At 41.5% G+C, this 27,313-nt stretch overlaps 3 protein-coding genes across 4 annotated transcripts; 1 reads left to right on the top strand and 2 right to left on the bottom strand.

Annotated features, from left to right (window-relative positions):
* Nucleotides 1-1,346: 1,346 nt before the first annotated feature.
* Nucleotides 1,347-2,097, bottom strand: LOC130140361 (glutaredoxin-C9-like). Its single transcript, XM_056319490.1, has one exon. The coding sequence runs from the start codon at nucleotides 1,965-1,967 to the stop codon at nucleotides 1,536-1,538; it is 432 nt and encodes a 143-aa protein (XP_056175465.1). The 5' UTR covers nucleotides 1,968-2,097; the 3' UTR covers nucleotides 1,347-1,535.
* A 6,198-nt stretch (nucleotides 2,098-8,295) lies between these two features.
* On the bottom strand, nucleotides 8,296-11,206 carry LOC115665536 (adenosylhomocysteinase 1). Its single transcript, XM_030587409.2, has 2 exons — nucleotides 10,426-11,206; nucleotides 8,296-9,440 (listed from the first exon to the last, which is right to left on the bottom strand). Exons 1-2 carry the CDS (start codon nucleotides 11,134-11,136, stop codon nucleotides 8,694-8,696), a joined length of 1,458 nt encoding a protein of 485 aa, XP_030443269.1. The 5' UTR covers nucleotides 11,137-11,206; the 3' UTR covers nucleotides 8,296-8,693.
* Nucleotides 11,207-22,165: 10,959 nt separating this feature from the next.
* Nucleotides 22,166-26,333, top strand: LOC115693865 (ribonuclease MRP protein subunit POP4). 2 transcript variants are annotated; one of them, XM_056319511.1, is made up of 8 exons: nucleotides 22,166-22,263; nucleotides 22,482-22,744; nucleotides 23,683-23,759; nucleotides 23,975-24,237; nucleotides 24,994-25,062; nucleotides 25,179-25,234; nucleotides 25,467-25,568; nucleotides 26,128-26,333. In XM_056319511.1, the coding sequence occupies exons 2-8, from the start codon at nucleotides 22,534-22,536 to the stop codon at nucleotides 26,214-26,216; spliced, it is 867 nt and encodes a 288-aa protein (XP_056175486.1). In that variant the 5' UTR covers nucleotides 22,166-22,263; nucleotides 22,482-22,533; the 3' UTR covers nucleotides 26,217-26,333. The 2 variants fall into 2 exon arrangements, with proteins under 2 accessions (XP_056175486.1, XP_030476790.1); XM_030620930.2 differs by lacking the exon at nucleotides 22,166-22,263 and having other exon boundaries at nucleotides 22,336-22,744.
* The last annotated feature ends 980 nt before the right edge of the window (nucleotides 26,334-27,313 follow it).

Here is a 27,313-nt window from a genome sequence, read left to right as displayed (position 1 = left end):
ATAATTTCCGACGAGCTAAATCGAAAGCACCTAATAATATCTCGAGACCAAGGAACGATGGAAAGATAGAGACGTCTTGAATTACATCGAAGATCAATAATCGGTACATGTTCGAACGGTCGGTTTGTTGAAAATTTCACCACGCCTTCATCGATTCTTTAAGCAAGATAACCATTAGCTTTGTGGGATTCGTTCATTCTGACACATCGCGTCAATTTGTAGACGATCGTGTGGAGAGACTTCCCGACTTCTCGCGCGTCGACAGGCCTGTAGCGACAGCTCGTGCACCTCCGGGTGGACCGAGTGCTCGGATCGGTTTGCAGCCCTTGTCGTAACACCCAAAGGGTTTAGCTGTACCGGTCATCCATTTCTGATCCCTTTACTAATTAAAAAGGAGTGTTTAATAAATTTTTTTGGTGATTAGGGTCATGAGGAATTTATGTGAGTCCTATACTTCCAATGTGATAACCTAATCCATCTACATCTACTTAATAGTAACAGCTGTGGTAATAAATTCAATTGGGCAATGCATTTCGTGCATGTCATTTGTGTAGTAGACGTTTTGGATGCCACCAACTATAGATTTGATCACCCTTTTCATTAGTTTCCTCCAATAACCTTAGCCCTTCACATGTTTTGCTCCCCACCTATGCGACTTAGTACTAAATGAACACAAAAATATCATTCTCTTCTCTCAAAAAAATTCCCAATATTGTGCACACATATTAATTAGGCACCATTATCGTAAAATTCAAAAATATATACATGAGCGGGAGAAAATACACAAAGTGAGAAAATAACTAAGCGAAGTGAATGAGATAGTTTCAAAAGAAGTAATTGATTTCCTACGTCATAAATACCTAGGACCTCTTATTGCTTAACCTATAAGACATGAAGTAATTACATATATATATACGTATATATACGTATATAAATATGAACAGAGAGGGGAATCTAAATCATTTCGGGTTCACGTTTCTCGTGAGCTTGAAAAGCCAAAAAAAGAATAGGAAGAAATTAAAGAGATAAACAAAAAAAAATGCGATCCCGTTAGTCAAAACTACATGCCGTTTTTGCATGGCATTGGGGGCATACTTGCATGCGTCGGACGTTGTCAGAGCGTGACGTGTCGCCCCCTGTTCCTGCGCAAGCCGCTGCCCTGCGCTGCATGGTTTCTTCGTCCGTTCAAAACGAGAAAAAAAACAAAAACAAAAAAAAAAGCGATTTCTTTCCCAAATTTCAACGCCCGGTCGGACATTTATCGAAAAACATTTGGTCCTTTTTAAATCGATTTTAATCGCGATTAATTCGCCAACAAGAGATAACAATACCAAGAATGGATATACTATAAAACATGAGTAATTCATTTTTATATATCATCTTCAATACTTTCATTTTTCATATATAACACTATATAAGTTTAAGAAAGAAATACAACTAGAACCTAGGTAGTAGAAGGAGGAGTATTAGCTAAGATCGCATATTCGGCGGCGATGGCGTCGCAAGCATGTTCCGGCGAGGGCACCGGAGCGGCGTCACAGCCAGAGAGCGCCGGCGTCCTTGAGGAGCGGGACGAGGGTGCCATTGATGTGGCAGGCCATCAGGGCCTCGAGGCCGCCGAGGAACTTGCCGCCCACGAAGACCGCCGGGAGCGCCCGACGGTCGCCTCCGCCGGGGGCGGCGGCGGCGGCGAGCTGGTAGAGGACGGCGTGGATGTCGCGGCCGCTGCCGTCGAGCTCGTCGAGCTCCACCACGGTGGGGCCGGCGCCGAGGCCGAAGAGGAGGCTCTTGGCCACGGTGCACATGCAGCACCCGCTCGTGCTGAAGAGCACCACCGCGCTGCCGGCCGCGAGGCGCCTCACCGCCTCGTAGGAGCTCCCGGGCGAGCTCCGCATGCCGCCGTCGCTCGCCGGGATCCCCGCAGCCGCAGCAGCAGCAGCAGCAGCTTCCTTGGGCATCAGTTGCATCTTCCCCACAGAGATTTAGAGAGAAACAGAGAGAAACAGAGAGGTCTAGGGTTCTTGCGCAGGGGGGACTTTGAAAGGACGGGCGGTTTCGGTATATATGCGAAAGAGGGGGTTGGTCACATTGCATGCTCTGGCGAGATTGATCGAAAGCCAAGAACGAGAAAAAGCAAGCTGAACAGAGAGAGAGAGAGAGAGAGACAGAGAGGGGTTGGTTCGGTTCGTACCCGGCAATGTCTGACCATCGTTGAGCTACCATGCTTTTGCCTTCTCTCTTCTTCTCTCTCTCTCTCTCTGTAAGAAAGAGCATCATGGCTTTTGTCGCGTGAAAGAGAGAGAGAGAGAGAGAGGGAGGAAGTCTTGACTGGAAGTATATTGCGACCACACCGTATTATACTACCGTACAGAATGAGTATGATCATTGAGGCTCTACGCATGTTTTCTTTCCTTTCAGTAAATTAACTGTCGCGTAGGTATTTTCTTTTCTTCTAAATGTGACCCCGAGATCCGCCACAAGACGAGGCCGTCTCTTGTTCTAGCCCTGGTGCTTGGCTAACGAACGGTAGGGACCCTGACGTCCAAACCAAGATTTCGGTAGCCCTAATCCCCTATCCGACACCAAATTCGGGATTCCCGACGAACGGCCCTGGACCTGGCCCGACCCTCGACCCCGAGCCCCGACCCGCAACCTTGGCACCGAGACGTAGGTTCCCGATGCTAGGACTCGGGTCCCCGATGGCCTGAACCCGAGACCCCAGCACTCGAACCTGGATCCCCAAGGCTATACCCTACTCTCTCTCTCTCTCTCAAAAGTGCTCTTCATTTTTTCCCCCCGAAAAAAAATATAAAAAAATATCTCTTATCCTAATATTTTAGTTAATTTCTGTTAATTACGGGTATTCTCAATAAATCAATTACAAGCACAGAAAAATTTAAAAAGTATCACTAAAGAAGAATATACAATGAAAATAGAACATAACATGTCACACAAAATCTTCGACCTGACATTTATCAAATAAAAGCTGGAGATACTCCACCCATTCGAAACGTCGTTTTTCATCAGGAGGATGCTTTATTGACTATGCATTGATAGGACCCAGATAGCGTTCTAAAGAGGAAATTGGGAAGAAAATTTTTACAATATAAAATTTGAAAAGACGGTTCAGGAGTTGCTGAAAATAAATAAATAATTAAAAAATATCTAGAAATAAGTAAGTGTGAAACTTATAATAATTTAAGAAACCATGGAACATACATTACTTCTTTGATAAGGAGGAGTGTAAAAGGGAAGAATAAAGTACTTTGGTTTTACTCGACCAACAATCAAGATGAATATATTAATAATTTCGATTTTTAGCTAAACAAGGAGAAAAAACACTGTCAAAAGTTTATTATTAGTCATTGAGAATCCTTAAATCGGAGAAGGACAGGAAAAGTATCAAAAAAGTCCTAAACCTTTTATATTAGTGCAAATTTAGTCTTAAACCTTTTTTTGATACCAATTCAGTCCTAAACCTTTTGCATTTGTGCCAATTCAGTACTTTCGGTTAATTTTGGCTAAATTTTGCTGATGTGGACGCCGGACAACCAGCAGCCGGACACCGGCGCTAGCATAGACAACTTTTAATAATGTTTTAATGTTTTTTTGAATTTTTTTCCCTCCCCTCCCTCCTTCCTCTAGCCGGTCGCCAGACCGGCGTCCGGCCAGAGGCTAAAGACCTCGCCGGCCACTGACGAGGCTCGCCTTCGCCATTGACGGCGAAGGCAAGCCTCACCATGGCTGGGCAAAGCTGGGCCTCGCCAGACCGGGCGAGGTCGTGCCTCGCCCAACCGCTAGCGAGGTCAGGCCTCACCCAGCTGCCGGCGAGGCTCGAGCCCTCGCCAGAGGCCTTCAACCTCGCGGCCTCTGGCGAGGGCTCGAGCCTCACCGGCGGCTGGGCGAGGCCCAACCTCGCCAGATTTGGCGAGGTCCAGCCTTGCCTGCCAGCGCAAGGTCGCCATCCGACGAGGGCAAGCCTCACCGACCTCTAGCCTCTAGCCGGTCGTCGGACCGGCAACTGGCTAGAGGAAGGAGGGAGGGGAGGAAAAAAAATTAAAATTAAAATATTATTAAAAGTTATCCACGTCAGCACCGATTCCGGTCAGTGTCCATGTCAGCAAAATCCAGCCAAAATTAGTTGGAATGACCGAATTGGCCAAAAAATAAAAGATTCAGGACTGAATTGACACCAATATAAAAGATTTAGAACTGAATTGGCATCAAAAAAAGGTTTAGGACTGAATTGGCATAAAAAAAAAAGGTTTAAGACTAAATTGGCACAAATGCATAAGATTTAGGACTTTTTTGACACTTTTCCCGAAATTGCCCAATTAATCATAAAAATATCGTACGAATATCAATCCAGTCATATATAGTTCAATTTTGTCAATTTTGTCCCAAACATTTGTGCGAAGTTCCAATGCAATCCATCCAGCCACTTTTTACTAAAAATCGCTGACGTAATGGTATGCCATGTAGGACGGTCAACGATGACTAGACCTTAAATTAGTTATGATACGAACTTTAGGGTCTATATACATGATGCTCGACTCGAATATGTCATGTTTGGATCTTTTGGCTTCATTAATTGTTACGGTTAATCTTGGCTCAATAGAAGTTACTTTGGTTGCTATCTGGACATTGTCGATATATTTTTCATTAATTATATTTATCAAGGATCATCGCCGATTTTTCGTTTAAAATAAATTTCATTTTCAATTTAAAAGATTGAATTGAATTGGGATGATTTTATGGCCAATTTAGTGCACTTGGTTCGCGGAAAATTAATGATTTGGATAAAAATTTTCTAAAAATAATTGCTTGTATCGTTGACAAAAATAATTAAACGAAAAATATTTTTATCGTTCACAAAAAATATTTAGAAATAAATTATTGCCGATAATGACAATATTTTCATTGACTTAATATTTTAAGCAATATAAGCCATTATTTTCAAGAACGTGATTTTCAAATCATTCATTTTCCACAAAATAAATAGAGCCAAATTGCAAACTATTTGTTATTTATTAGAGATGCTAGAGTGCTAAAATAGCTTGTTGAGATGAATATTTATTTATGACGTGTTGTGCAAACTTAATTGTTATTGGTAGCATTCATAAGAGCAACATAGGCCACACCAAAAGAGTATTGCATACAAAAATTTTGTATAACCTTATTATATAAATGATGTGATGGATAGAGCCAATGACGATATAGAATTCATATCATTGCAGATGCAGAATAAGCTCGATCACGTGCCTGCTAAAAGTTTCATAACCAAAATTTGAATCATGCAATATTTGTGTCGGTTGATCCAATTAAATTGCTTAGTAAACTTGAATGGACCATCTTCGAAATGGAAGTCATGAACCTGGAGGATCTATTTAGAGAATGCAAAATTGTAGGAATATATATACATAAAGTTTAACCTAACTTATCTAATTATTCAAGAGCTTTATTCCAACAACATTTTTTAAGAGTGGAAAGCAATAAAGAGAAGTGAAAGTTATAGTCATCTTAATGAATGGATGCAAATTAAAAAAAACTTATACTTGTTTAATTAAACTCTCTAAAGTTACAAACCTGTTGTGCGGATGCTAATTAAATTCTAAACTTTTTAGTTTGACTAATTTAGTCCTAAACCTTTTGAAGATTTGCCAATTTAACTGAGTTAATGGTTCGATCAATTTTTTTCTATTAATATGTGCATGAAAGATTATCGACATAATAAATCGATACAAAATAAGCAATAAAAAAGAACTAGCGTAGTCAGCTGGCACTTTCAAGATATTTCCAACTTACCAATTCGAAGGTCACATGTTTAAATCCCATCAATTATGTGTAAACTACTTTGGGTTAGGACTGTCTGTACATTCCAATAAAAAGATAACGTCGATAATCATTTATTAAACTAAAACGATAAAAACTGATGAAATATGCTTTAATCATTTGTTGAATTGGAACAACAAAGATTTTAATGACAATGATCGTATTTTTTGGAAGAGTGCTCTTTTATAAGGACAACTGAGACAATAATATTTCACTTGAAAAAACATATTATCGTGGACTCACTTTAGCAAATTGTATATAATCCATACGAAAATTAATTGTCCTATTTAATAGCTAATCCAAAAAATTACTTAAACTAACTTCCATCGATTCCATATAAAAAGGACAGAATATAATAAACAAAGAAAGAGTAATAATAATAATAATAATAAGATATTGGGGGTTGGGCCGCTCCTAAGTGGACCTATAGAAAGCCACACGACGTAACCCGTCGCCATCATAACTGAATTTATTTGCTGCTTATGACTCAATCCGATCATTTCGTAGTCAATGTAGCACGTTGTGGTTAAGCCAAAAGAGGACACTGGTGCTAGTCGCCCTTACCCGCTCTGATATATATATATATATGGAAAATAGATAGATCGGACAAAACGTGACATAATATTGCTTACTCTCGCTGGCGACCCCCTGTACTTTTATTTGTAGCTCTACTTATTTTTCGGCAAAAGGACACTACAAGTGCCATAAGTTGTGTACGGAAGACACTTTGATGCCATAACTTTTTTTCGGAACACTTTAGTGCCAAGTCGGAGGAAAAGAGATCACTTAAGTGCCAATTTGACCGGAAATCCGACGTGGCATTTTTTATTAATTTTTTACGCCGACGTGGCTCGCCGGAGGATGAGTCAGCGTATACAGTCGGCATTTTTTATTTTAAATAATTTTTTTCAGCGTGTACAATCAGCATTTTTTATTTAAATAATTTCTGTCGCCGACGAGGCGACCCTCGTCGGCGACAGGCGAGGCCGCCGCTCGCCCGGATCGGCGAGGCCGCCCTCGCCGGCCATGGGCGAGGCCGCCCCTCACCCATGGCCGGCAAGGGGCGGCCTCGCCTGACGCCGGCGAGGGTCGCCTCGTCCAAATCTGGCGAGGCCGCCCCTCGCCAGATTTGGCGAGGGGCGGCCTCGCCTGTCGACGGCGAGGGTCGCCTCGCCCAGATCCGGCAAGGCCGCCCTCGCCTAGCCCTTCCCCGGCTTCGCCGGTGGCTGGTCGGTGGCCACCGGCAACCGGCCGGCGAGGGAAGAAAAGAAAAAAAAAAAAGAAAAGAAAAAGGAAAGAAGAGGAAAAAAATTATTTAAAATAAAAAATGCTGACTGTACACACTGGGAAAATTTATTTAAAATAAAAAATGCTGACTGTACACGCTGACTCATCCTCCGGCGAGCCACGTCGGCGTCAAAAATTAATAAAAAATGCCACGTCGAATTTCCGGCCAAATTGACACTTAAGTGATCTCTTTTCCTCCGACTTAGCACCAAAGTATTCCGAAAAAAAGTTATGGCACCAAAATGCCATCCGTACACAACTTATGACACTTGTAGTGTCCTTTTGCCCTTATTTTTCTTTTACAAAAGCGTCTCTCTATTTTGAAAAAGTGTCACCGGCCGTCTCTAAATCGATGTGTTAACGAAATTTGCTGACGCAACATTAACATCGTTGAATATGTACTGACTTGAATTTTTTCTTTCTTTTTTCAAATGTTTACTCTTTCTCTCTCACACACACAAAAAATGCAAAAATTATGATTTGTACCCACTCGTGACTACCACAATAGTGATTATGGCTACGAGATCAAAAGCTAGAGCCGCCATGACCGCGAGATCAAAGCTCAAGCGACCATAGCCGCGAGCTTCAAATCATGAGCAGCAGTGGACTTAAAGCTTAAGCGTTAATGGACGCGAGCTTAGAGCTTAAGCATCCACGCTTAGTGCTTGAGCAAGCACGGTGGACTTGAGCTCGAAGCTCGTGTGACCGTGAAAACCTGAGCTTGAAGCTCGAGCTTTAGTAATCATGGCAGACTCGAGCTCGAATGACCATGGCAGGCATGAACTTGAAGGTCGAGCATCCCCAGGCGCAAGCCCGAGCTTGACTGATCATGGCGTCCACAAACTATAGAGAATGACCGGTGGCTGATCTAGATCCACAAACGCAGTGCATTTTTTTACCAACCTCTTTCCGTTACCTTGAGATTCAAACATTACCTAATAAGATGGTTTTATCTTCATGTAATAATACTACAATGTAAGCACGTCATCCAGACCTTACGCCTTACATGACTTTGCATCAGGACCAAAAAGAGAACGGAACCCTCGCCTATTGACAAGGAAAGAAGCACAGCAGAACAGCTATTCTGCATATACAAATTCAAGCTTCGGCAGCTTGTTAATGGAGGTAAGAACTGTAAACAGCATGAAAAGAAGCAGCATAGAACGCAACTAAAGGTAAGCAAAATCAACTAGAATAATAGATTAGCATGAAAACAAAGTTTTGGATAGATCGCAACAAATACTCTCTCCTCTTGCTCACAGACCACAACAAAAACAAAACTCCTATAAATAGTAAAAACTTGCAAACATATTCAAATTGCAGCACTTCGAATATATATGATGCCCCAGGCCTTCTCCTCCACCTTTATTCATCCCCGATGTCAAGACTTCTCAGCCATTTTCAAACTGTATCAGTCCGTTTTGTTAACTTTGAATCATTCCCCAGCCGACCGACCGACCGAATTGACCATAAAAAATTAAAACCAAAAACCCTACCGCTCTTCGACGAATCAGCACGACAAAGAAATAGTGAAGCCTCTCGGACGAGACATGCTTTTCTCCTCGCAAACTTGCTCAGTACCTGTAGTGAGCAGGCTTGTATGGACCCTCAACAGGCACGCTAATGTAGTCAGCTTGGTCCTTGGAGAGCTTGGTGAGCCTAGCACCTAGCTTGCCGAGGTGAAGAGCAGCCACCTTCTCATCCAGGTGCTTGGGCAAGACGTAGACCTTCTTCTCATACTTGCCCGTAGCCTTCTCCTTCCACAGCTCGAGCTGAGCAATCACCTGGTTTGTGAAGGAGCAGGACATCACGAAACTAGGGTGACCAGTGGCACAACCCAAGTTCATGAGACGCCCCTCAGCCAACACAATGATGCCCGATTTGGTGTCGGGGAATACCCACCTGTCCGTTTGGGGCTTGATCGTGATTCTCTTAACGCCAGGGAAGGTCTCAAGACCAAGCATGTCGATCTCGTTATCAAAGTGACCAATGTTGCAGACAATGGCATTGTTCTTCATCTTCCTCATGTGATCAACCATAATGATGTCCTTGTTTCCGGTGGTGGTAACAAAGATGTCAGCCTCGGACACGACATCCTCGAGAGTTAGGACCTGGAGACCTTCCATGAGAGCTTGGAGGGCACAGATGGGATCAATTTCAGTAACAATGACACGGGCACCAGCCTGCTTGAGGGCTGCGGCACAGCCCTTGCCAACATCTCCGTATCCACAGACCACGGCAACTTTTCCAGCAATCATGACATCAGTGGCCCTCATCAGACCATCAGGGAGAGAGTGGCGACAACCATACAAGTTATCAAACTGTTTCCAGAAAGAATTATGCTCATCAGTTTTCAGTAAACAGGAAAGGAAAACCATACTGCTACTTTTCCTAGACAACAGAACAAACGGTAAGAGAGATACAGTATCTGTTCATCAGAGAAGTAAATTTTCAGACAAATACAAGTTTCCTCAAGGTAGAGTTCCTGAAAGTAGCAATACAAACTCGACCCAAAGTTCACTCTTCCCCGGAAGAGAAAAAATATCATATGAAACGAAATTCATTCAAACAGGCAGTTTCCTTTAAACTGAGCGCGACATGTTTTACAGTGGACGATTATGGATGAACAAAATCGAAGATAGAAATTCATAACTTCCAGTCTTCTACAGCTTAAATTGTATGACAAAAATACACGGCTACTACACAGAACATCAAGTACTCTGAAACCAAACGCTCTGCAAAATTTATTCAGTTCTCGGATTCTACTTCCTACTGCTTAAAACTTGAATCTCTAGTCTCACAATTATGGCCATAAGCCGTAATGACAGATTAAATCCCACATCTGAGCCAGCACAAGGGACAAGAAGAATATCCAAAATCTTTCTTTGTACTTTTGGCTAAAATACTCATGTGTTTCCACGAGCATTTTATTAATGAGGTGACCATAAGTCAACATTTATTATATTAAATATGTTACATAGACCAAATGACATTACAATTTAATAACACCGCATACATGATATGATGTATCTGCCAATTGATTAAAGATGCAGACATCTAATAGATGATGCAGATGCCATGAACGATTCTTATATTATCAAGCCAAAATGTTCAGATCCAACGCGAAACACGAAGAAAAATCAGAACTTTAACAAATCAAACCACAACGAACGAGCAGACCAAACATAACAAACGACAAGCAGTGCCCAGATCCATTGATCTATGGAAAAACAGTATAGATCTAAGGCAAATCCAAACCAACAGCCCAAATGAGATCCAATGGAAACGTGAAGAAAAAAGGGGTACCTTGCTCTTCGTGACAGAGTCATTGACATTGATCGCGGGGAACAAGAGCGTCCCATTGAGCTGCATCTGGTACAACCTCTTCACGCCAGTGGTGGTCTCCTCCGAGACACCGACCAACCTGTCCCTCATCTTGCGGTACTTCTTGGGATCCGTCTTCAGCCCGTCCCTGATGATCGTCAGCACGATCTGGAACTCCGCGTTGTCCGTCGAGGCCGGGTCGGGCAGCTTCCCGGTCTTCTCGAACACCTCCTCCGCCTTCACCCCCTCGTGGATCAGAAGCGTGGCGTCCCCGCCGTCGTCGACGATGAGGTCGGGCCCGCCGCCGGGGCCCCAGTCGAGGGCCCGCTCGGTGCACCACCAGTACTCCTGGAGGGTCTCCCCCTTCCAGGCGAAGACGGCGGCGGAGTCGCGGGCGGTGGCGGCGGCGGCGTGGTCCTGGGTGGAGAAGATGTTGCAGGAGCACCAGCGGACCTCGGCGCCGAGTGCGGCGAGGGTCTCGATGAGGACGGAGGTCTGGATGGTCATGTGGAGGGAGCCGGTGATGCGGGCGCCCTTGAAGGGCTGGGCGGGGCCGTACTCGGCGCGGCAGGCCATGAGGCCCGGCATCTCGACCTCGGCGAGCTCGATCTCGAGGCGGCCGAAGTCCGCCTGGGACATGTCCTTGACCTTGTACTCGCGGCCGCCGGCGGTCTTCTCCACGAGCAGCGCCATCGTCGCCGGCGGATCGGATCGGAGATCTGAGGGTCGTGTAGAGAGCGAAAGAAGAGAGAGAGAGAGTGAGCGGGGAGGGCGAGGAGGAAGACGACAGGGGGCTGTGGGATCTGGGGGGGTTTTATAGGGGGAGGAATGGACGGTCAGGATCGAGAGTCGGGGGGTGTGGGAGTTGTGGTTGGTGGATCGGTGGCGTAGGAGACGGGACGACTTCGTGCGGGCCCCGCGCCCCGCCCTGGGCCTGGGGACCACAACCGTCGTGAGATGTCGCGCTCTTACGACATCGTTGCGACATCTCACCGTGAAAAAGCTAGAAAATTGAAGGGGAGAGATTTGGCCGACAAATTTAGGGTGCGCATGGAATGCATTCCGGAATAAAAATTCTGTTCCGGAATGCATTCCGGAACAGAATGGCGTTTGTTAAAAAATTTCCGGAATGCATTCTGGAGCGATTTTTGCATTCTGGAATAAAAATGTGTTTGTTAAAAATACTTGATTCCGAATGCGTTCGATTCCGAATCGTTTTTGATTCCGAATGAGCTTTTAAGCAAAAAGAAGAACTACTTTTTGTAGCCTTCTGATTCCGAATGCATTCTCCCTATTTTCTCACAATTTTTTTTGAAAATGCATAAAATTGAAAAATTCTAGAAAAATTCATAAAAATTTCCGGAAAATAAAAAAAGTCGATTTCGGGAAAATATGAAATTTGGTGAATTTTTTTTTTATAAAAAAATCAAAAATTTCAAAACTTCACAGAATAGCTTAAAACACATGTGGCCACCCACTTTGAGTGAAATTTAAATTTTTTGAGGTGCCCAAAAAAAATCAAAAATTTCAAAACTTCACAAAATGGCTTAAAATACCTGTGGCCACCTACTTTGAGTGAAATTTAAATTTTTTTAGGTGCCCAAAAAAATAAAAATAAATAAAATAAATAAAAATTTTCAAAACTTCACAAAATGGCTTAAAATACCTGTGGCCACCCACTTTGAGTGAAATTTAAATTTTTTGAGGTGCCCAAAAAAATAAAAATAAATAAATAAATAAATTTCAAAACGTCACAAAATGACTTAGAATATCTGTAGCCACCCACTTTGAGTAAAATTTAAATTTTTTGAGGTGCCCAAAAAAATAAAAAAATAAAAAATTCAAAACTTCACAAAATGGCTTAGAATACCTGTGTCCACCCACTTTGAGTGAAATTTAAATTTTTTTAGGTGCCCAAAAAAAATTAAAAAAAATCAAAAATTTCAAAACTTTACAGAATGGCTTATAATACATGTGGCCACCCACTTTGAGTAAAATTTAAATTTTTTTAGGTGCAAAAAAAATCAACAAATTAAAACAAATTTCTGTTCCAGAAATCAATTTCTGGAGCAGAATTAGTCATGTTTTACCAAACAGATTTCTCCTCCAGAAATCAATTTCTGGCAAGAATTCCAGAAATCAATTTCTGGCAAGAATTTGATTTCTGGAGTAGAATGGTTACCATTCGCACCCTTAGGAGCCGCGCCCTCGAATTAGGAACGAGCATGGTTTCAGAGTAAAATATGGAATCGGATCGGCGAGTATCTATCCCGCTTTCAGGTTCCGGAAAGAATCCATAGCCGATATTTACCGTGACTTCTCGATAAAGATTGTGGATGCATTTGCTAAATTGGTGACGGTAAGTTCAGCTCTCGATGTGGAAATCCTTACTTGCCTTGAAACTCTGAAGCTACTTCATGCACGAAGAGAGGAAGACAAAGTAAGGTACTTACTAGAATCTGACAATTTGACTTTGGTTAATTGCCTTTTAGGCTTAGACATTTCTCCATGGAAAGCCACTCCACTTATTACTAAATGCAAACTTTTGCTAGCCCATTTACCTAATGTTCTTTTAGCTCGCTGTAATAGGGAAGAAAATCAGGTGGTAGACTGGATTGTTAAGACTCAAAGGTGCAAATCTTTGCTCTATAATTAGGTCTTTAACCCTCCTGTAACCCTTTGGAGCCTTGTATGTGCTGAAGCTCATCTTAATGAAATGAAATGATCTTGTTTCGACCAAAAAAAAAACTTTCAGGTTCCAACGGTTAGGTCCGGGTTTTAGGTAGATGGAACTGGAACTCGGACCAAATTTTTGTGTTTATCTTGGTCTATGTTTTCGCGTAATCATGCGGTATTTCATGGCGTCCGATGATAAATATATAATCTGTAACCTTTAGTTTGAGCTTCCATTTTATAACTGAGACTTTTACTTTGTTAATGTTATGTTTCATATTCTTCATGTGTCTAAATATAAGTTGTGGTTAGTGGATTGTAACAACAAACATTGATCACTGTAGCAACAAACGTTGGTCATTAAAGGTGACGAGTCACTGTAATCATTCAATTAATTAATGGGCGCAACCTGAGTAAACGTTGGAACCTGTGATAGGGTAGGTCTCAAGTTCCAAAGTATGCACGATAAGTTCCGGGTTCCAAAAAATGATGAATCTATTCTAACGGATAGGTTCTAAGTTCCCGATTAAACATGTACGGAACCTGAAATCGCTTACCCATAGTTCGAATCATGCTGACCGCCACAAAACATCCTCGAGACTTCGGGCTCCTCATCGAGGGATGTGATTAAGAAGAGACTAAATTGGGATGCGATTAAGAAGAGACTAAATTGGGGGTCGAGCGAGTGGCTAGATGCTCGGCTCGCGCATGCCAGATCCTGCATTCGAATCGCCGCGGCCGGCAGTTCTCGACTCGGAGCGATAACTTCGGGACGACATTTGACCGCTTAGCAATTCGAGCCTTGCTCGATGCGCATGGATAGGTTTATGGAAAATGGGTCGAGTGAAAAATTCAGAGTTCCAAATATTTTATTCACGGAAGGAATGCGTTGAGAAGATATTGATAAATGTTAGGTGAAAGTTGATGGACGTGGGTCCTCATGGCTAGGTTTTGTATAGATATGAATCAATTAGCAAGTCATAGCTTGAGGGAGGTGCTAGGAAAGTGACAATTTGTAGATATGATATGGCTAGTGCCATTTTTTGTTAGACAACATTGCTTCACCTACTTCGAAAATTTTGATGTGGATTTGGGGGATTTTGTTAGGAAAAAGAAAAAAAGAACTTTTATAGTATCAATGAGTACATTATGGAGGAATGTATTTTACATCGTTTTTTAACAAAAAGATTTTAAATAAGATGGTTGATTGGACACTTGATTTGGGGACTAAATTGAAAAGTATATTACTCGAGAAGTGATCAAGATCTTGGCATATAATATCTTATATGATGTATGGGTCCATCACACACTTCTTTTCAAGGTTTGGGTCCTTCTTTTAAAGGTTCAATTTGCTACTAGACTTGTGACCAATTAGGCAACCATTGGATGGGGCCGCACGACAAAGGCAAGGACAAAGCTCGGTGTCGCACGACACCGTCAAGACAAAGAAGCTCAAGAACACACGAAAAAACAAAGAAGGTCATGCAGCACATGCTCGATGCCTCATCGTCCTCACAATAGAATTTTGCTCGGACCAAGCCCTAGATCTTTGATTTTTCACCAAAACCCTGATCGCGATACGATCTTGATTACCTAATGCCGTGTGTAATCTGATCAGAGGCAGTGATGGCCTCCTCATCGTGGTCAGCCCCTCATTCTTTCTCTCTCTCTCTTTTTCTCATCGGGTTTTGGTTCTTTAAATTCGTAATAACTTATCTCATTCAACTCGTTTTAATTTATAAAATTAGCAAAGATGTGGTATTAACGCTGCAGTTCGCTTCGGCTTCTTCGCTTGTAATTTCAATCGAAGAACTAACTTGAACAAAACAATACATAGTTAAGGGACTGAATTCACCCAAAATAGTATAGGAGCGATATTGAATAAAATGGAAAGGGTACAAGAACTAGCGATGTCATTATCTTTATAGTAAAATATCGGGAAAATGATAGGAAACTAAAGAGTTAAAAGGTACGCTTTTTGGATTTAGAGGACGCAATATCTAATGAGTAACATCCTCTTATTTTTGCTAGAACGTCTAATGCATAATGTTAGGACCACACTTCATCACGATGAAATGTCATAACATATATGAATTTTCGATTTTACGATATTATGACGACATTTTTGCTTTAAAATTAAAGAATTGACTTAATTCCCTAAAAAGTCTATAACTTTAGGTTTAATCCCAATTCTGTCTCGAATTTTTTTTGTTGTAAACAAAATTACAAACTTTCACTATAGTCTTAAATCTGCCTCACATCCAAAAATTGTCATTGGTTTCTTCAAAATTATCAACATAAGGACTAGTTATAGGTTTATTACTAGAACCTATGCCTTCACCAACACTCTCGCATTTGTATGAAACAATAGCAACCTCCCATGTTGATAATTTTGAAGAAACTAATGGCGATTTTTGCAGGCGGGGCAGATTTGGGACCAAAATGAAATTTGGTGAGTCTTTTTTTGATAAAATAAAAGTTAGGGACGGAATTGGATCGGATTTAAAGTTTTTTTAGGGTAACTAGGCACTAGAGATGCCTTTCCAACTAAGAGTGTAAATGGTTGGTTTGGTTCGGTTTTTCAAGAAAACCGAACCGAACCGTTAGGGGTGCACCCTTGAACCGAACCAAATTTCGCTCGAACCAAATATGAACCGAATCGAAAAACCGAACGCTCGAACCAAATATGAACCGAACCAAAAAACTGGTTTGGTTCGGTTCGGTTTTCGGTTTTTTCTTCATTTTTTTTTTGCTTTTTATTCACAGCTTGGTTATCGTTTTGGGATCCCTCTTCTTCCTCCTCCTCGTCTCCTTCGTCCTCTTCTCCTTCTTCATCATCGTCGTCCTCTTCTTCCCGCTCGCTACCATCTTCTTCCTCATCGAAGAATAGTCATCTTCATCCATGGCCAATCTCTCTCACTCCTCCACCTTCTTCCTCATCCTCCTGCTCTTCATCTCTCCATCTCTCTCAACCCCACAAGAGCAATCACCCCACAGCCCCCAGCAGACCTTCATCATCCATGCCTCATCCTCCCACAAGCCCTCCCTCTTCTCCACCCACCACCACTTGTACTCCTCCCTCCTCCATTCCCTCCCACCCTTAGACCCTCCTTCCCATATCCTCTACACTTACCGAGCCATCGCCGGCAGCTTCTCCGCCCACCTCACAGCCCCCAGGCCGAGGCCCTCTGCCGCGCCCCCGGGGTCCTCTCTGTCGTCCCAGACCGCACCCACCTCCTCCACACCACCCGGACCTCTCACTTCCTCGGCCTCACCGAGAGCACCGGCCTCTGGCCGAATTCCGATTATGCGGACAACATCATAATCGGGGTTCTCGATACCGGGATCTGGGCCGAGCGGCGGAGCTTCTCCGATTCGGGCCTCTGTCCGGTCCCCAGTGCATGGAGAGGCACGCGTGAGGTCAGGAAGAGAGAGAATAAAGTAGAAAGGAAGAGAGAGAGAGAGAGAGAGAGAGGGGATAGAGGAGAGAGAAAAGCGAGTGAGAGGTAGACATGTTAAACGAGTGGGTGGGTCGGGTCGGGTTTGGATCGGGTCATAAATTGTCCGATCCAAATTGATCCATTAACCCGTTTATGACCCATTTATTCATAGTGTAAATATCCTGACCCATACCCGACCCATACCCAATCCATACCCGACCCGACCCATATTGCTAAAACACTTTTATATTTAATCTAATCTAAGAATACTTGTTTCTTATGATTTTTTTTTTTAAAATTATACTGCTAAAACATTTTATGCAATACAAAGCTAGTGAAAAATTTTTATAATTTTTTTTAAAATTGAGGTTATGTTTGTTTTACGAAAAATGCAACATTTCTAGAACATATTTTCCAAAAAGTCATTTATCCAAGAAAATAAAAAAAATTTAATATTTTTTTATTTTTTAAATCGAATTTTTAATTATTTTTTATTTTTATTTTTATTTTTTCTTTTTCCTTTATTTTTGGCCGATCGCCGGCCACGGTGGCCGGCGACCGACCACAGGCGAGGATGAGCTCGCCGGAGGCCGGCGAAGCTCGTTCTTACCGATCTGGCGAGGCCGAGGCCTCGCCGATCCGGCGAGGTGGAGCCTCGCCAGCCTCGGGCGAGGCTCGACCTCGCCAGATCCGGCGAGGTCGAGCTCGCCTGAGGCCGGCGAGCTCGAGTCTCGCCAGATCGGCGAGGCTGGAGCCTCGCCGCGATCGGGCGAGCCTCGAGGTCGCCGGCATCGGGCGAGCTCGAGGCTCGCCAGATCGGCGAGGCTTGAGCCTCGCCGGAGGCCGGCGAGCTCGAGCTTCACCGGCCTCCGGCGAGGTTGTCCCGCCCCGTTGGCCGGTCGCCGTGGCCGACCACCGGCCGAAATAAAAAAAAAAAGAAAAAGAAAGAAGAGAAAAGAAAAAATAAAAAATAAAAGAAAAAGAGAAAAAAAATAATTAAATTTCGATTTTTTTTAAACATTTTTGTAAAGAGGGAGAGAGTATATGGATGGGTCTAATAGGTGGGTTAGACATGGGTTCCAAAATCAACCCATTTAGACCCATTTATCTTTAAGCTTAAAATTTAAAACCCATTTAAGGTTGACTCTTTAAAATTAAAGTGACCCATATATGACCCATTTATGTTTAAATGGGTCATATATGGGTTTAAGACCCATTTTGACACCTTTAGTGAGAGGAGAGTGAGGAGAGAGAGTGTACGCGAAAAGAAAAAATAAATGCAAAGAAACCGAGATCCGATTCGAACTGAACCGAACCGAACCGAACTATCAACTAACCAAATTATTTTACTTATCATCCGAACCGAAATCGAAACCGAATCGAAAATGCATGAATTTTGAGTTCGATTCGGTTCGATTTCGGTTTCGGTTTCGGTTCGATTTTCGGTTCGGTTTTTGACACCCCTATCTCCAACAATTTTCTTTCTCTCACGAGAGGTACCTATTTGCAATGTCTGTCTGCCTATACATGAAGCGAAGTAATGGGAAGAGATTTGCCAAATTCTTCCCTACTAGATTGGTAGCCGCGTTTCTTGTTTTTTAACTAATGGACATAAAACATATAATAGATCTGAGGGACAACAATTTGATCCCTTATGACACAAAAGTTTTGGCCTTGTTAGGTTTGTATAAACCAATAAATAATTGGGATGTACATTGTCCCGATTCAACTTGAGAACCATATTGGACTTGCCGATTCAAGGTGATTTTATGTGGGAATTGGTCCGATTCATGATTCCTGAGGATGAACTGTTCTGATCGGATCGGATCGGATCGAACCGGCGGAACAGACATAATGAACTCACCCTGAAATTGATGCATTCTGACGAACAAGTCGTACCTCGATGGAGACGCTATGAAAGTGCTGATGTATGTATGACGTAACTGGTGCCAATCTCTTGTAAAGATTATTGGGCCTAATTCCAAAAAAAAGCACCAACTTTAGGTCAAGGGACAATTCTGACCCAAATTTTTTTTTGTCCCATAAAAAAGCACCAACTTTAGGTCGAGGGACAATTCTAGCCTAAACTTTTTTTTGTCCCGTAAAAAAACACCAACTTTAGGTTGAATGACAATTCTGGCCCCAATTTTTTTTGTCTCATTAAAAATCACCAACTTTCATCATGATCTCAAATCTGGCCCCCTATTGACTTTCACCATTGTTTGAGAAAGACGGTTATGGTGGTGAGCTTGGCGAATCTCGTCCATGGCGTCTGTCGACAGATGGTAGTAGCTTCATATTATGTTTAGCCAGAGAAATTCAATCTGAAGATATTTTTGACTTGTCAGTGAAGTAAAGGAGACGAACAGTTTTACCGTTATTCTTCAAATTGTGGCTTAGAGAATAAGACAATGTATATTGCTTTAAATCTAGTCAGCAAGCCACGCGGATTTATTGCTAATGTGGAATAGTCAAGTTAGATAATCAATGGTTCTAAGTCAATGGGGGCCAGATTTGGGATTTAAGCTAAAGTTAGTGCTTTTTTACGAGACAAAAAAAAGTTGGGGCCAGAATTGTCTCTCGACCTAAAGTTTGTGCTTTTTTACGGGACAAAAAAAAGTTCGGGCCAAAATTGTCCCTTGACCTGAAGTTGGTGCTTTTTTACGAGGTAAAAAAAAAATTTGAGCCAGAATTGTCTTTAGATATAAAGTTTGTGCTTTTTTTTTAATTAACCCAAGATTATTGTGGGATAACCTTTGTTTTTCCTGCTAAACGGCATTTGCTTCACCTACTTCGGAAAATTTTGATGTGGGTTTGGGGAATCGTGTAAGCAGAAAAAAGAATTTTTTATTTAGTGTTGACTGTCAAGTGAGTGCATGATAGAGGAAAGTACTTTATGTCCTTTTCAAAAGATTATAAATAAGATGGTGGGTTAATTGGGGATTGATTTGAAAGTATGGTCGGAGAAACGATCAAGATCGTGAAGTATCACCTAGGGATGTGGAAAAGAAATGGGAACCGTTCGAATCGCTCGAGATCGCCCTGAACTGGCAATTCCTAAGAGAATCGATCCGATTTTCGATGCCAATTTTTGAAAATTAGTAGGTACCGGTCCGGTTCTCGATTCTAAGCATAGAATCGCCCACCCGCCTAATCGAACTAGATCGGTAATATAATATATAATATGAAATATTTATTTAATTTTAAATTTTAAAAAAAATTCCTAAATCCCTTAACTAAATCTAACTCGCTTAACATTCACAGCCTCACATTGAGCCGAGAAACACTTTTTTTTTTCGCTTTTGCCTCACGCTCACTTTCACTCTCTCACTCTTCTCGGTCAATGCTCACCTCACTATTTTCAACTCTCCGTCTCCGTCTCCGTCTCCATTTTTCCGTTTCCGTTTCCATTCTTAGCTAGTAGGACCGGTTCTATAGACCTACTCGGGAACTGTACCGGATCGACGGTCTGGTTCCCACTTAGATCTATGGAACCAACAGGCGATTCCCGGTTCCATTTTTTGGAACCGGTCCTTAGTGGGCGATTCCCGATTTTAGGGTGGGAACCGCCCATTCGAACTATGCTCACCCCTAGTATCACCTCATGATGGATCTGTCACACACTTCTATTCAAGCGTTGTGTACTCCTTTTAATGGGTCAATTTGCTCCTAAACTCGAGACGAATCATATTAAATTGTGCAACTCTGACGACCGCCGAATGAAGTCGCGTGATATTAGCTAGGACTCGTCGGGATAGCATGACACCAGCAAGCCAAAGCAACTCGAGAACACAAAAAATGCGAAGGAAGCTCACTTAGCACAACGAGATAAAAGCTCAAAGTTTCAGAACAGTTGGAAAATATGAGAAAAATTACACAGATAATATAGCTTTAGAGGTTCCCCGCAATATAATATTTAGGCATAAATTATTCATTGACTAATTGTTCAAACAACACAAAGTGATCAATTTTAGAAAATTATTTTTCAAATCATTCATTTTTCAGTGAAACAACGAAACCTTAGTTTTTTTTTTTTTAATTTTCTATTCATTAAGAAAAAAATCCATATCACTTTAGCTTGTCCAATCAGCGTTGTTAACTCTCGAATTTTCCCAACAATCAAAGTTAAAAAGTTCAAGATCCGAGACCCCTCGATCATGGCGGTGCTCGTTTCTTGAAAAAAAAAAATTAGCCGAGTGTCCTTAGTATCTCAATTAGGCATCAATTTGTCAATAAATCAAGAATTGACTTTTAGGTCAACTCTAGATCAAAAATTACAAAAAAAGCATAAAAAAAAAAATCTCATGCAGGTGCCGATTTAGCATGGACATGTAGAATTAGGCCTTTAAATTTCAAAATTTCATAAAAATGGCCAAGGGTTTTTGTCAAACCGAAAAATTTCTAGAGGATGTAAGATGTACTACCAAATATACTTGAGAGCGCGATTTTTGCAAATTTCCCGTTCAACTCAATACCTTAATACAAATGGTAACTTGCAACCAATGCCCTATTTACCATTAGAAGTTTCCATCGATAGGTTGGCCAAAATTGCTAGATGCCCTCCAATTATATTGTTATTATGATAAAGTATAGAGAACCCCAACTTTATGGGCTTAAGTGTAATTGATACTTAACAATAACAGTATATGTGGTGTTATTGTCACTCGGTGCCCTAATATATCGGTAAAGTAGCAAACGGACACTTCTACGATATCTCGAGGAACAATTTATCGGCGCATAAAAAAGTTGCTGAAATGCGAAAGGGGTAGATCCCGACTGGTTGCTCAGCAGCCTTTGCAAGTGTTGGTGAATTATTGCACTTTGTATATAAATTATGATAGATTCGCTTGCTACGGGGCACGGCGTGATTCAGGACCGTTCTTGGAGGGTGATCTATAGGCAAGCTAAAACCCTAAGGCTGCGTTTGGTCGACCGGATAAAAGTCAGGATATGATATGTTTTATCTTATCCTGTGTTTGGTGGTGGTCCAGGATAGGATAAGGTCGGATATAGACCGGATATAGCCCGGATAAAAAAATCCGAGGGGGTGTGGGATAGACCTGGATAAGATTTCTAATGCCTATTTTTCCAGAAACCCTACGCTCCACTCGCCGTCATCTTCATCCCCACACCTTGTGCGCTTTCACCAAAAAAGTTTCTCGGCTTTTTTTCCTTCACCGACTCCTCCGGACCCGTGAATAGCAAAAAAAAAAAATTTTATCCTATCCGACTTTTAATCCGTAATCCACCAAACAGTGGATAGGATATGAAGAAATCCCAGGATTTCTTATCATATCCTATCCAGTCCTATCCTGTTTAGAAATCCGGACAACCAAACGCAGCCTAAATCTCCCGATTAAAGGGTCCGGTCCGCTTGCTACTCTTTTCCTTCTTTTTAATTACACTTGCTATATATCTGAAACCAAATAATTATAATTAAGTATTGCGTTTTTTAAGACAAATTACAAAATTTCTTCTGTTACACTTACAGCGGAACACATTACGGTGTCGTTTTCTAGATTGTAATCGAACCGGATGGTTCTCCGGCTCAATTTCCCGAGCAACGGTTCGGTAGAAAACCCGGTTCGCTCGCCTCTTGTTTCTTCCTGCTATTATGCTTCTGCCCGCTCTCTCTCTCTCTCTATCTCTCTGACTTCGCCGCCGCCGTCGCCGTCGGCCCTTCGCCGGAGCGCCACCCTCTCTCCCGGTAAGTATAGGGCAATTCGCGATATCGAACGTTGCTTTCCCCTTCGCGAGGTTGTTTCTGCTTGGGTACTCGCTAATCCTGCGGTTTCTGCAATTGTTAAAGTTATCATATCAGTATGCTATGTTTTCCCTGGCGAACCCCGACTAAAGCAACCCAAATTCATACCCCTTTTGACTTGAGGTTGTGCCGTTGTCTGAATATTTGTGGGTTTTCCGTAGCGGTGAAGAAAGGTCTTGGCTTTCTGCGAATTAGATAGGTTAGCTTGCCCCCATGGCGACTGAAGAAGCTCCTCAAGATCAGAGGAAACGTGCGCTGGAGGAGGCGCTGGAACGGCGGTTCGCGGTGGCGAGAGCCGAGGCTACGCAGCAGCAGGAGAGGAGGAGTAATAACCGCAAGTTTGATAGGGGAAGTGGAAGGGAAGGTGATGGTGGGCCTGGCATTACTAGTACAGTGTCGTCCTCCATTGCTTCACAGAATAAAGGTCCTTTCCTTGATTGCCCATATGAGCTGTCAATGGCCCTGCTTTCCGTTGTTTCTTGATTTCATTATGCAGCTCTAGTTCGAAGGTTCGATGAATTTATATGACTTTCTTGAATGATTTCTCTCATTTAGGCATTCTACATTCTTCACTTAGGTGTGTGCGTTGCATCTTTTTTTTTTCAGCTTCGTGAATTTTATTTCAGTTTCTGTGCCGTTCCATGCTGTGCTATAAACCAAAAAGCTTTTTGACATCCATTTATTGAAGTCATGAATTAGTGTTGTTCATCCTTGACCCGCACTGCGATCTGACTCTTGAAATTCATCTGAAGTGGAGAATGTTGGTTTTGTTATCTGTTGTTTGAAGAGAGAGGAGATGTTCTGATGGAGGTTGCTAGTGAAAAGGAAAACTTATTGCTCAAGTATCTTGTCATTCAGGGGATTCAGACCCCAGGAGATGTTATCCTTATTATACATGTGCTTCTTTAAATGTATTTGTTTGCTAAGGAATATACTGATTCTTCTACTTATATTTTGATGGATCCTTGTTAATAGAAAATGACTCTTGAGGGTTCTTGAAGGCTTGGAGATATATTTATCCGATAATCCGTAACTTTTGTTCAAAACTTCTCACCAGGGGTAATGATAGTGTGATCTAAGTTTTTGACATAATTGGTTTTTTTATTTAGGTTCCTTTCCACCTTTATGGCCATGATTGTGTCATCTTTTGTGGCTTGTGTTTTATCATTGTCAACATATGTACCTCAGGTTTTGATGTCTTGTGCATTTTTACTTGTTTATTAGGTACAGATGTTGGACGCATTGAATTGAAAAAGAATTCTCAGATTAACTTGTATATGAATAGTTGGACGGACTCTATGCTTGCTTAATTTTGTGCTTGCTAAAGGATGCAACTGCTCATGTTATATGCTCTTTATGCAGATGCCGAGGCTACTGATCCAACGTACTCACTACTATCTCATACCATGCACGAGAATCTGTTAGTGCGGAATTTGGAGGTATTGTTATGTTCACTTGGCTGGACAGTTTATGAATTGACTAGCACTGGCTACTTTGCCTACTGGCATTTCAGGATTAGGAATCACTAGCTTTTTCTAAATTAGAGTGATGATTGATCGGGGTTCACACCTCTATTCTGCCAAGTGCCCAATGACATGGGAAATATGTAGTTTTCTTTGCTTTTTTTCCAATTTATCTCTCGTCATTTATGCAGATTTCTAGCAGAAGAGGAACTGGAGTTGACAAGGTATTGCACGAACTTCTCCAGAAGGGTGATTCAGCTCAGAAATACATGCAGGGTTCTAGAACTATGAGACTGGATGATGTGATTCTTCTTGATAATTATGTACCAAAACGTAGCACTCTAGCTGGTGCTCGCCTCAGGGCTTTGCGGAGCCACTCAAAACGGTCTAAAACTCACATGTCTACGAAGCAGCATAAGAAATGTGGATCGTTTGATTTGCCTCAAAATCTCAAGTGAGTGTGCCCATTTGCTTATAGGTCACTTAAATCTGGCTTTTGCTCAGTACCAAATAATGCTATACGTTGTTTTTTTCTCCCTCGTTTCCCTCTTCCTTTAAATGCATTGTGTTTGCAGTTGAATATAACTGCTGCTACCTTTGCATAAAATTCAGATTTCTCTTATTACGTTCTTCGCATACAGAGATTAGGAGCTTTTTTAGGGCAAGCATGAGTTTTTTCTCTTCCTTTTGTGATTTGTTTTTTTTTTCTTTTAGGTTTTCTTTTTGTGGGGAGTACGGGGTGCGTTTGAGTTGGAGTGTGGATCTTACGAAGGGAACTCTACTGCATGTTAAATGCCTATTCCAGATAAACTATGCGTATAAACCCTGTACATTTCGGTCGAAAGAAGTTGGCTTTCCATATAACCCCTTCTTGTTGTTTAAGTAATGAAACTTCGTCAAAGAAGATATACTATATTGACATATTTAAAGTAGAGTAGCATGTTGACAGCAAATGAAATTATTTTTGTTGTGCTGGAGCTTAGAGACAATTTTATTCAGATTACTGCTCCGGTTAGTTTATTGTTTATTCAGGTCTCATCTTCGGGGTTTGATTTCGCAAAGTTAACTTGAATGTGAATGAACACAGACGAATGATGAGTTAGAATTTTTTGTATTATAGAATCTGATATCTGGCGGCATCATTTGGTCTTGGTTTTGTTCACATAGTTGGAATTTTTATATGTTTATTTATTCATTTGTTGAATTGCAGATTTGACTTCTTTAAGCCGATGCATGAAATGTGGAAAGGCTACGTAGCGGAACTTTTGAAAATCAGTGGGTAAGATATATTTGGTTCTGTGTGTGTGTGTGGCTAATAATGCATTCTTGGTCAAACCCTACCATAGTTGAAGTATTTCAGCTCTTGTAGTCACATTGCTTCGTATTCTATTGAAGGAATCAGCTGGCTCAGTGCCTCCTCAGTGCGGATTTACATGGGGCTATTATTCGAGGTTAGACAATCTTTCTGATTATTTTTCTCTTCCCTTCCCACCTTGTTTATGAGCATTTTGGAAGTTTGAATTACTGTTATCATCTATGGCTATGCTTTCATAAAGTTACATTAAATAAAACTTGTTTCATCTAGCTTGGTCACCAAAGTACTCATCTCTGACCTTGGAGTTTATATACTTTGGCTTAATTACGTTCTTCCTTATCTTTATTCTCTGGTCTGTTTTGTGGCAGTTGCTGAGTGTAAGGTGACTTCACTTTCTGGTGCAAGTGGTATTATGATACGTGAAACTGCAGAAACATTTGGATTAATCACGAAAGATGATAGATTTCGGTGTAAGTCAAATTTTGACTTGTAAGTTTAGTAAGATTCAGATTGTGATATCTGTGTTACACCTAGATTGCATAAGCATTCACACCCCTGTGGATTATCTATATATATTGCAAAATCAAAAGTTACCAGATATTGAAGTCCAATGGAAAAAAATGAGTTGATATGCTAGATTTGCACCTTTCTCCAATTTTTTCGGTGTTCTAAATTCTATATTTCATAGCACTGTAGCACAAAAGCACTTCTCTATTGTCTTAAGCTTGGCACTATAAAGTAAAAGAGTTTCCAAATAGATTTAGTGGGTCTGAGCATATACGTGCTTGACTAGTTATGCTGATGAACGCATGCATATAAAGGTGCTTAAATTTATAATCTAGAATTGTCAGCTCGCTGCTTCAACAACTAGGTTAGCATCTTAGGGTCATCGTGTCACTATAATGGAGTCCGATTGTTGAGTAGTTTAGAGTCATATAACAGTTTTTGTTTCGATTTTTCCTTGCTTTATTGCACTATTAATTGTATTTTTTCTGGGAATAGCTAAAATTTATTTCTGGTGGTTTGCAGTTGTGCCCAAGAGAGGTTCTGTTTTTCTGTTCCAAGTTGATTGCTGGAAGATTACGTTATGTGGAGACAAACTTCTTGCAAGAGATTAGGGTTGGCACCACGATAATGTTCGTTTCTCGAAAAACAGTGTAATTTTGCTACTTTGATACTGTGTCAACCATTTTTTATGTACACCATCTTCAGTGTATGGGGCTTTTTGACTTCAACTATCTATTTTGTGGCAGCAAATAATTATCTGAAGGAAAATTTGTAGTTTAAAGAAACTAGTTCTTGCCTTTTTGACCAAGTTTTGATATTTTGTAATTTTTGCTTATCCACTACTGGGTTCTGGGTCGAGATAGCTTTACTGATGATTAATAAGTACCTTTTGCTCTATCAGGAGGCAGAAGCTAGATTGTACAAGAGTAATTAGTTCTGCGGAATTTACGTGGCACCTATTGTTCATTGCGGTTTGATTTTAAACTGTGTTTTCACATGACATGAGAGATTTCGTTTGACTCATGAGCTCTGAATAATTACTTTTCACCTTGCGTGGCCTCCTACTTGTTCTACAATTGGTCTTTCCTGTACTTCTTTCTGTTTTGACCTATTGTACCAGTGAAGTTTCAGGTACTTGGGGAGTGGGAGTACGTTCTGTTCTTTCCCCTGATATGTTGAGCTTACTCATTTTCTCCACCATCATGTGAGAGGAGGAACTCTGTAGTTGGAGTGTAACAATTTCTTGCTGTATTCATTGTAATTCTCGAGTACACAATGAGAGACATACACCTGTTCTGCAACTGTCCTATCATTTATTAGTAAGAGAGTGTTTTATACGACAGTATGGTTATATTCGCAATGAGTGGACGGTAAACTAAATTGAATCTCAGAATTTGCGAAAATTTTAGTATCTCTTGCATTACTCGGCTATGAAAATCTCGCTTACTTGGAGATGTTTCTTTTGGACAGGGTGGCGAGTTTTGAGAAAGCGGAATGTGCTGAGAAGTAGGATGAGCTGAAAGAAAGTGATGCCCACTCCTTGACGGTGACAATATGTTTCAGGTCATAGTTATTGAATCGTCCAGAATCATATGGGGAGGACAGGCTTGCAATTCATTTGTCTTGCTTTTCATTGCTATACACAATTACAAATCCCATGGGAATTTACTTGGTCCGTCCAATTGTCGAATTTACAATTTGCTGATAC

The sequence above is a fragment of the Syzygium oleosum genome, unplaced genomic scaffold, assembly GCF_021117445.2.
Source record: "Syzygium oleosum isolate NSW1041296 unplaced genomic scaffold, Sole_v2.1 Sole_v2.18, whole genome shotgun sequence".
Taxonomy (NCBI): Eukaryota; Viridiplantae; Streptophyta; class Magnoliopsida; order Myrtales; family Myrtaceae; genus Syzygium; species Syzygium oleosum.
The sequence above is the reverse complement of the archived record's forward strand: the minus strand, read 5'-3'. Positions and strand labels throughout refer to the sequence as shown.

Bases quoted from the DNA above. Each gene is read 5' to 3' on its own strand.
- LOC130140361 (XM_056319490.1), bottom strand. From the start codon at position 1,967: ATGCAACTGATGCCCAAGGAAGCTGCTGCTGCTGCTGCTGCGGCTGCG.
- LOC115665536 (XM_030587409.2), bottom strand. From the start codon at position 11,136: ATGGCGCTGCTCGTGGAGAAGACCGCCGGCGGCCGCGAGTACAAGGTC. The intron at 9,441-10,425 runs GTACCCCTTTTT...TTCTGGAAACAG, and splicing joins ACTCTGTCACGAAGAGCAAG to TTTGATAACTTGTATGGTTG.
- LOC115693865 (XM_056319511.1), top strand. From the start codon at position 22,534: ATGGCGACTGAAGAAGCTCCTCAAGATCAGAGGAAACGTGCGCTGGAG. The intron at 22,745-23,682 runs GTCCTTTCCTTG...CTCTTTATGCAG, and splicing joins CATTGCTTCACAGAATAAAG to ATGCCGAGGCTACTGATCCA. The intron at 25,569-26,127 runs GTAAGTCAAATT...GGTGGTTTGCAG, and splicing joins GAAAGATGATAGATTTCGGT to TTGTGCCCAAGAGAGGTTCT.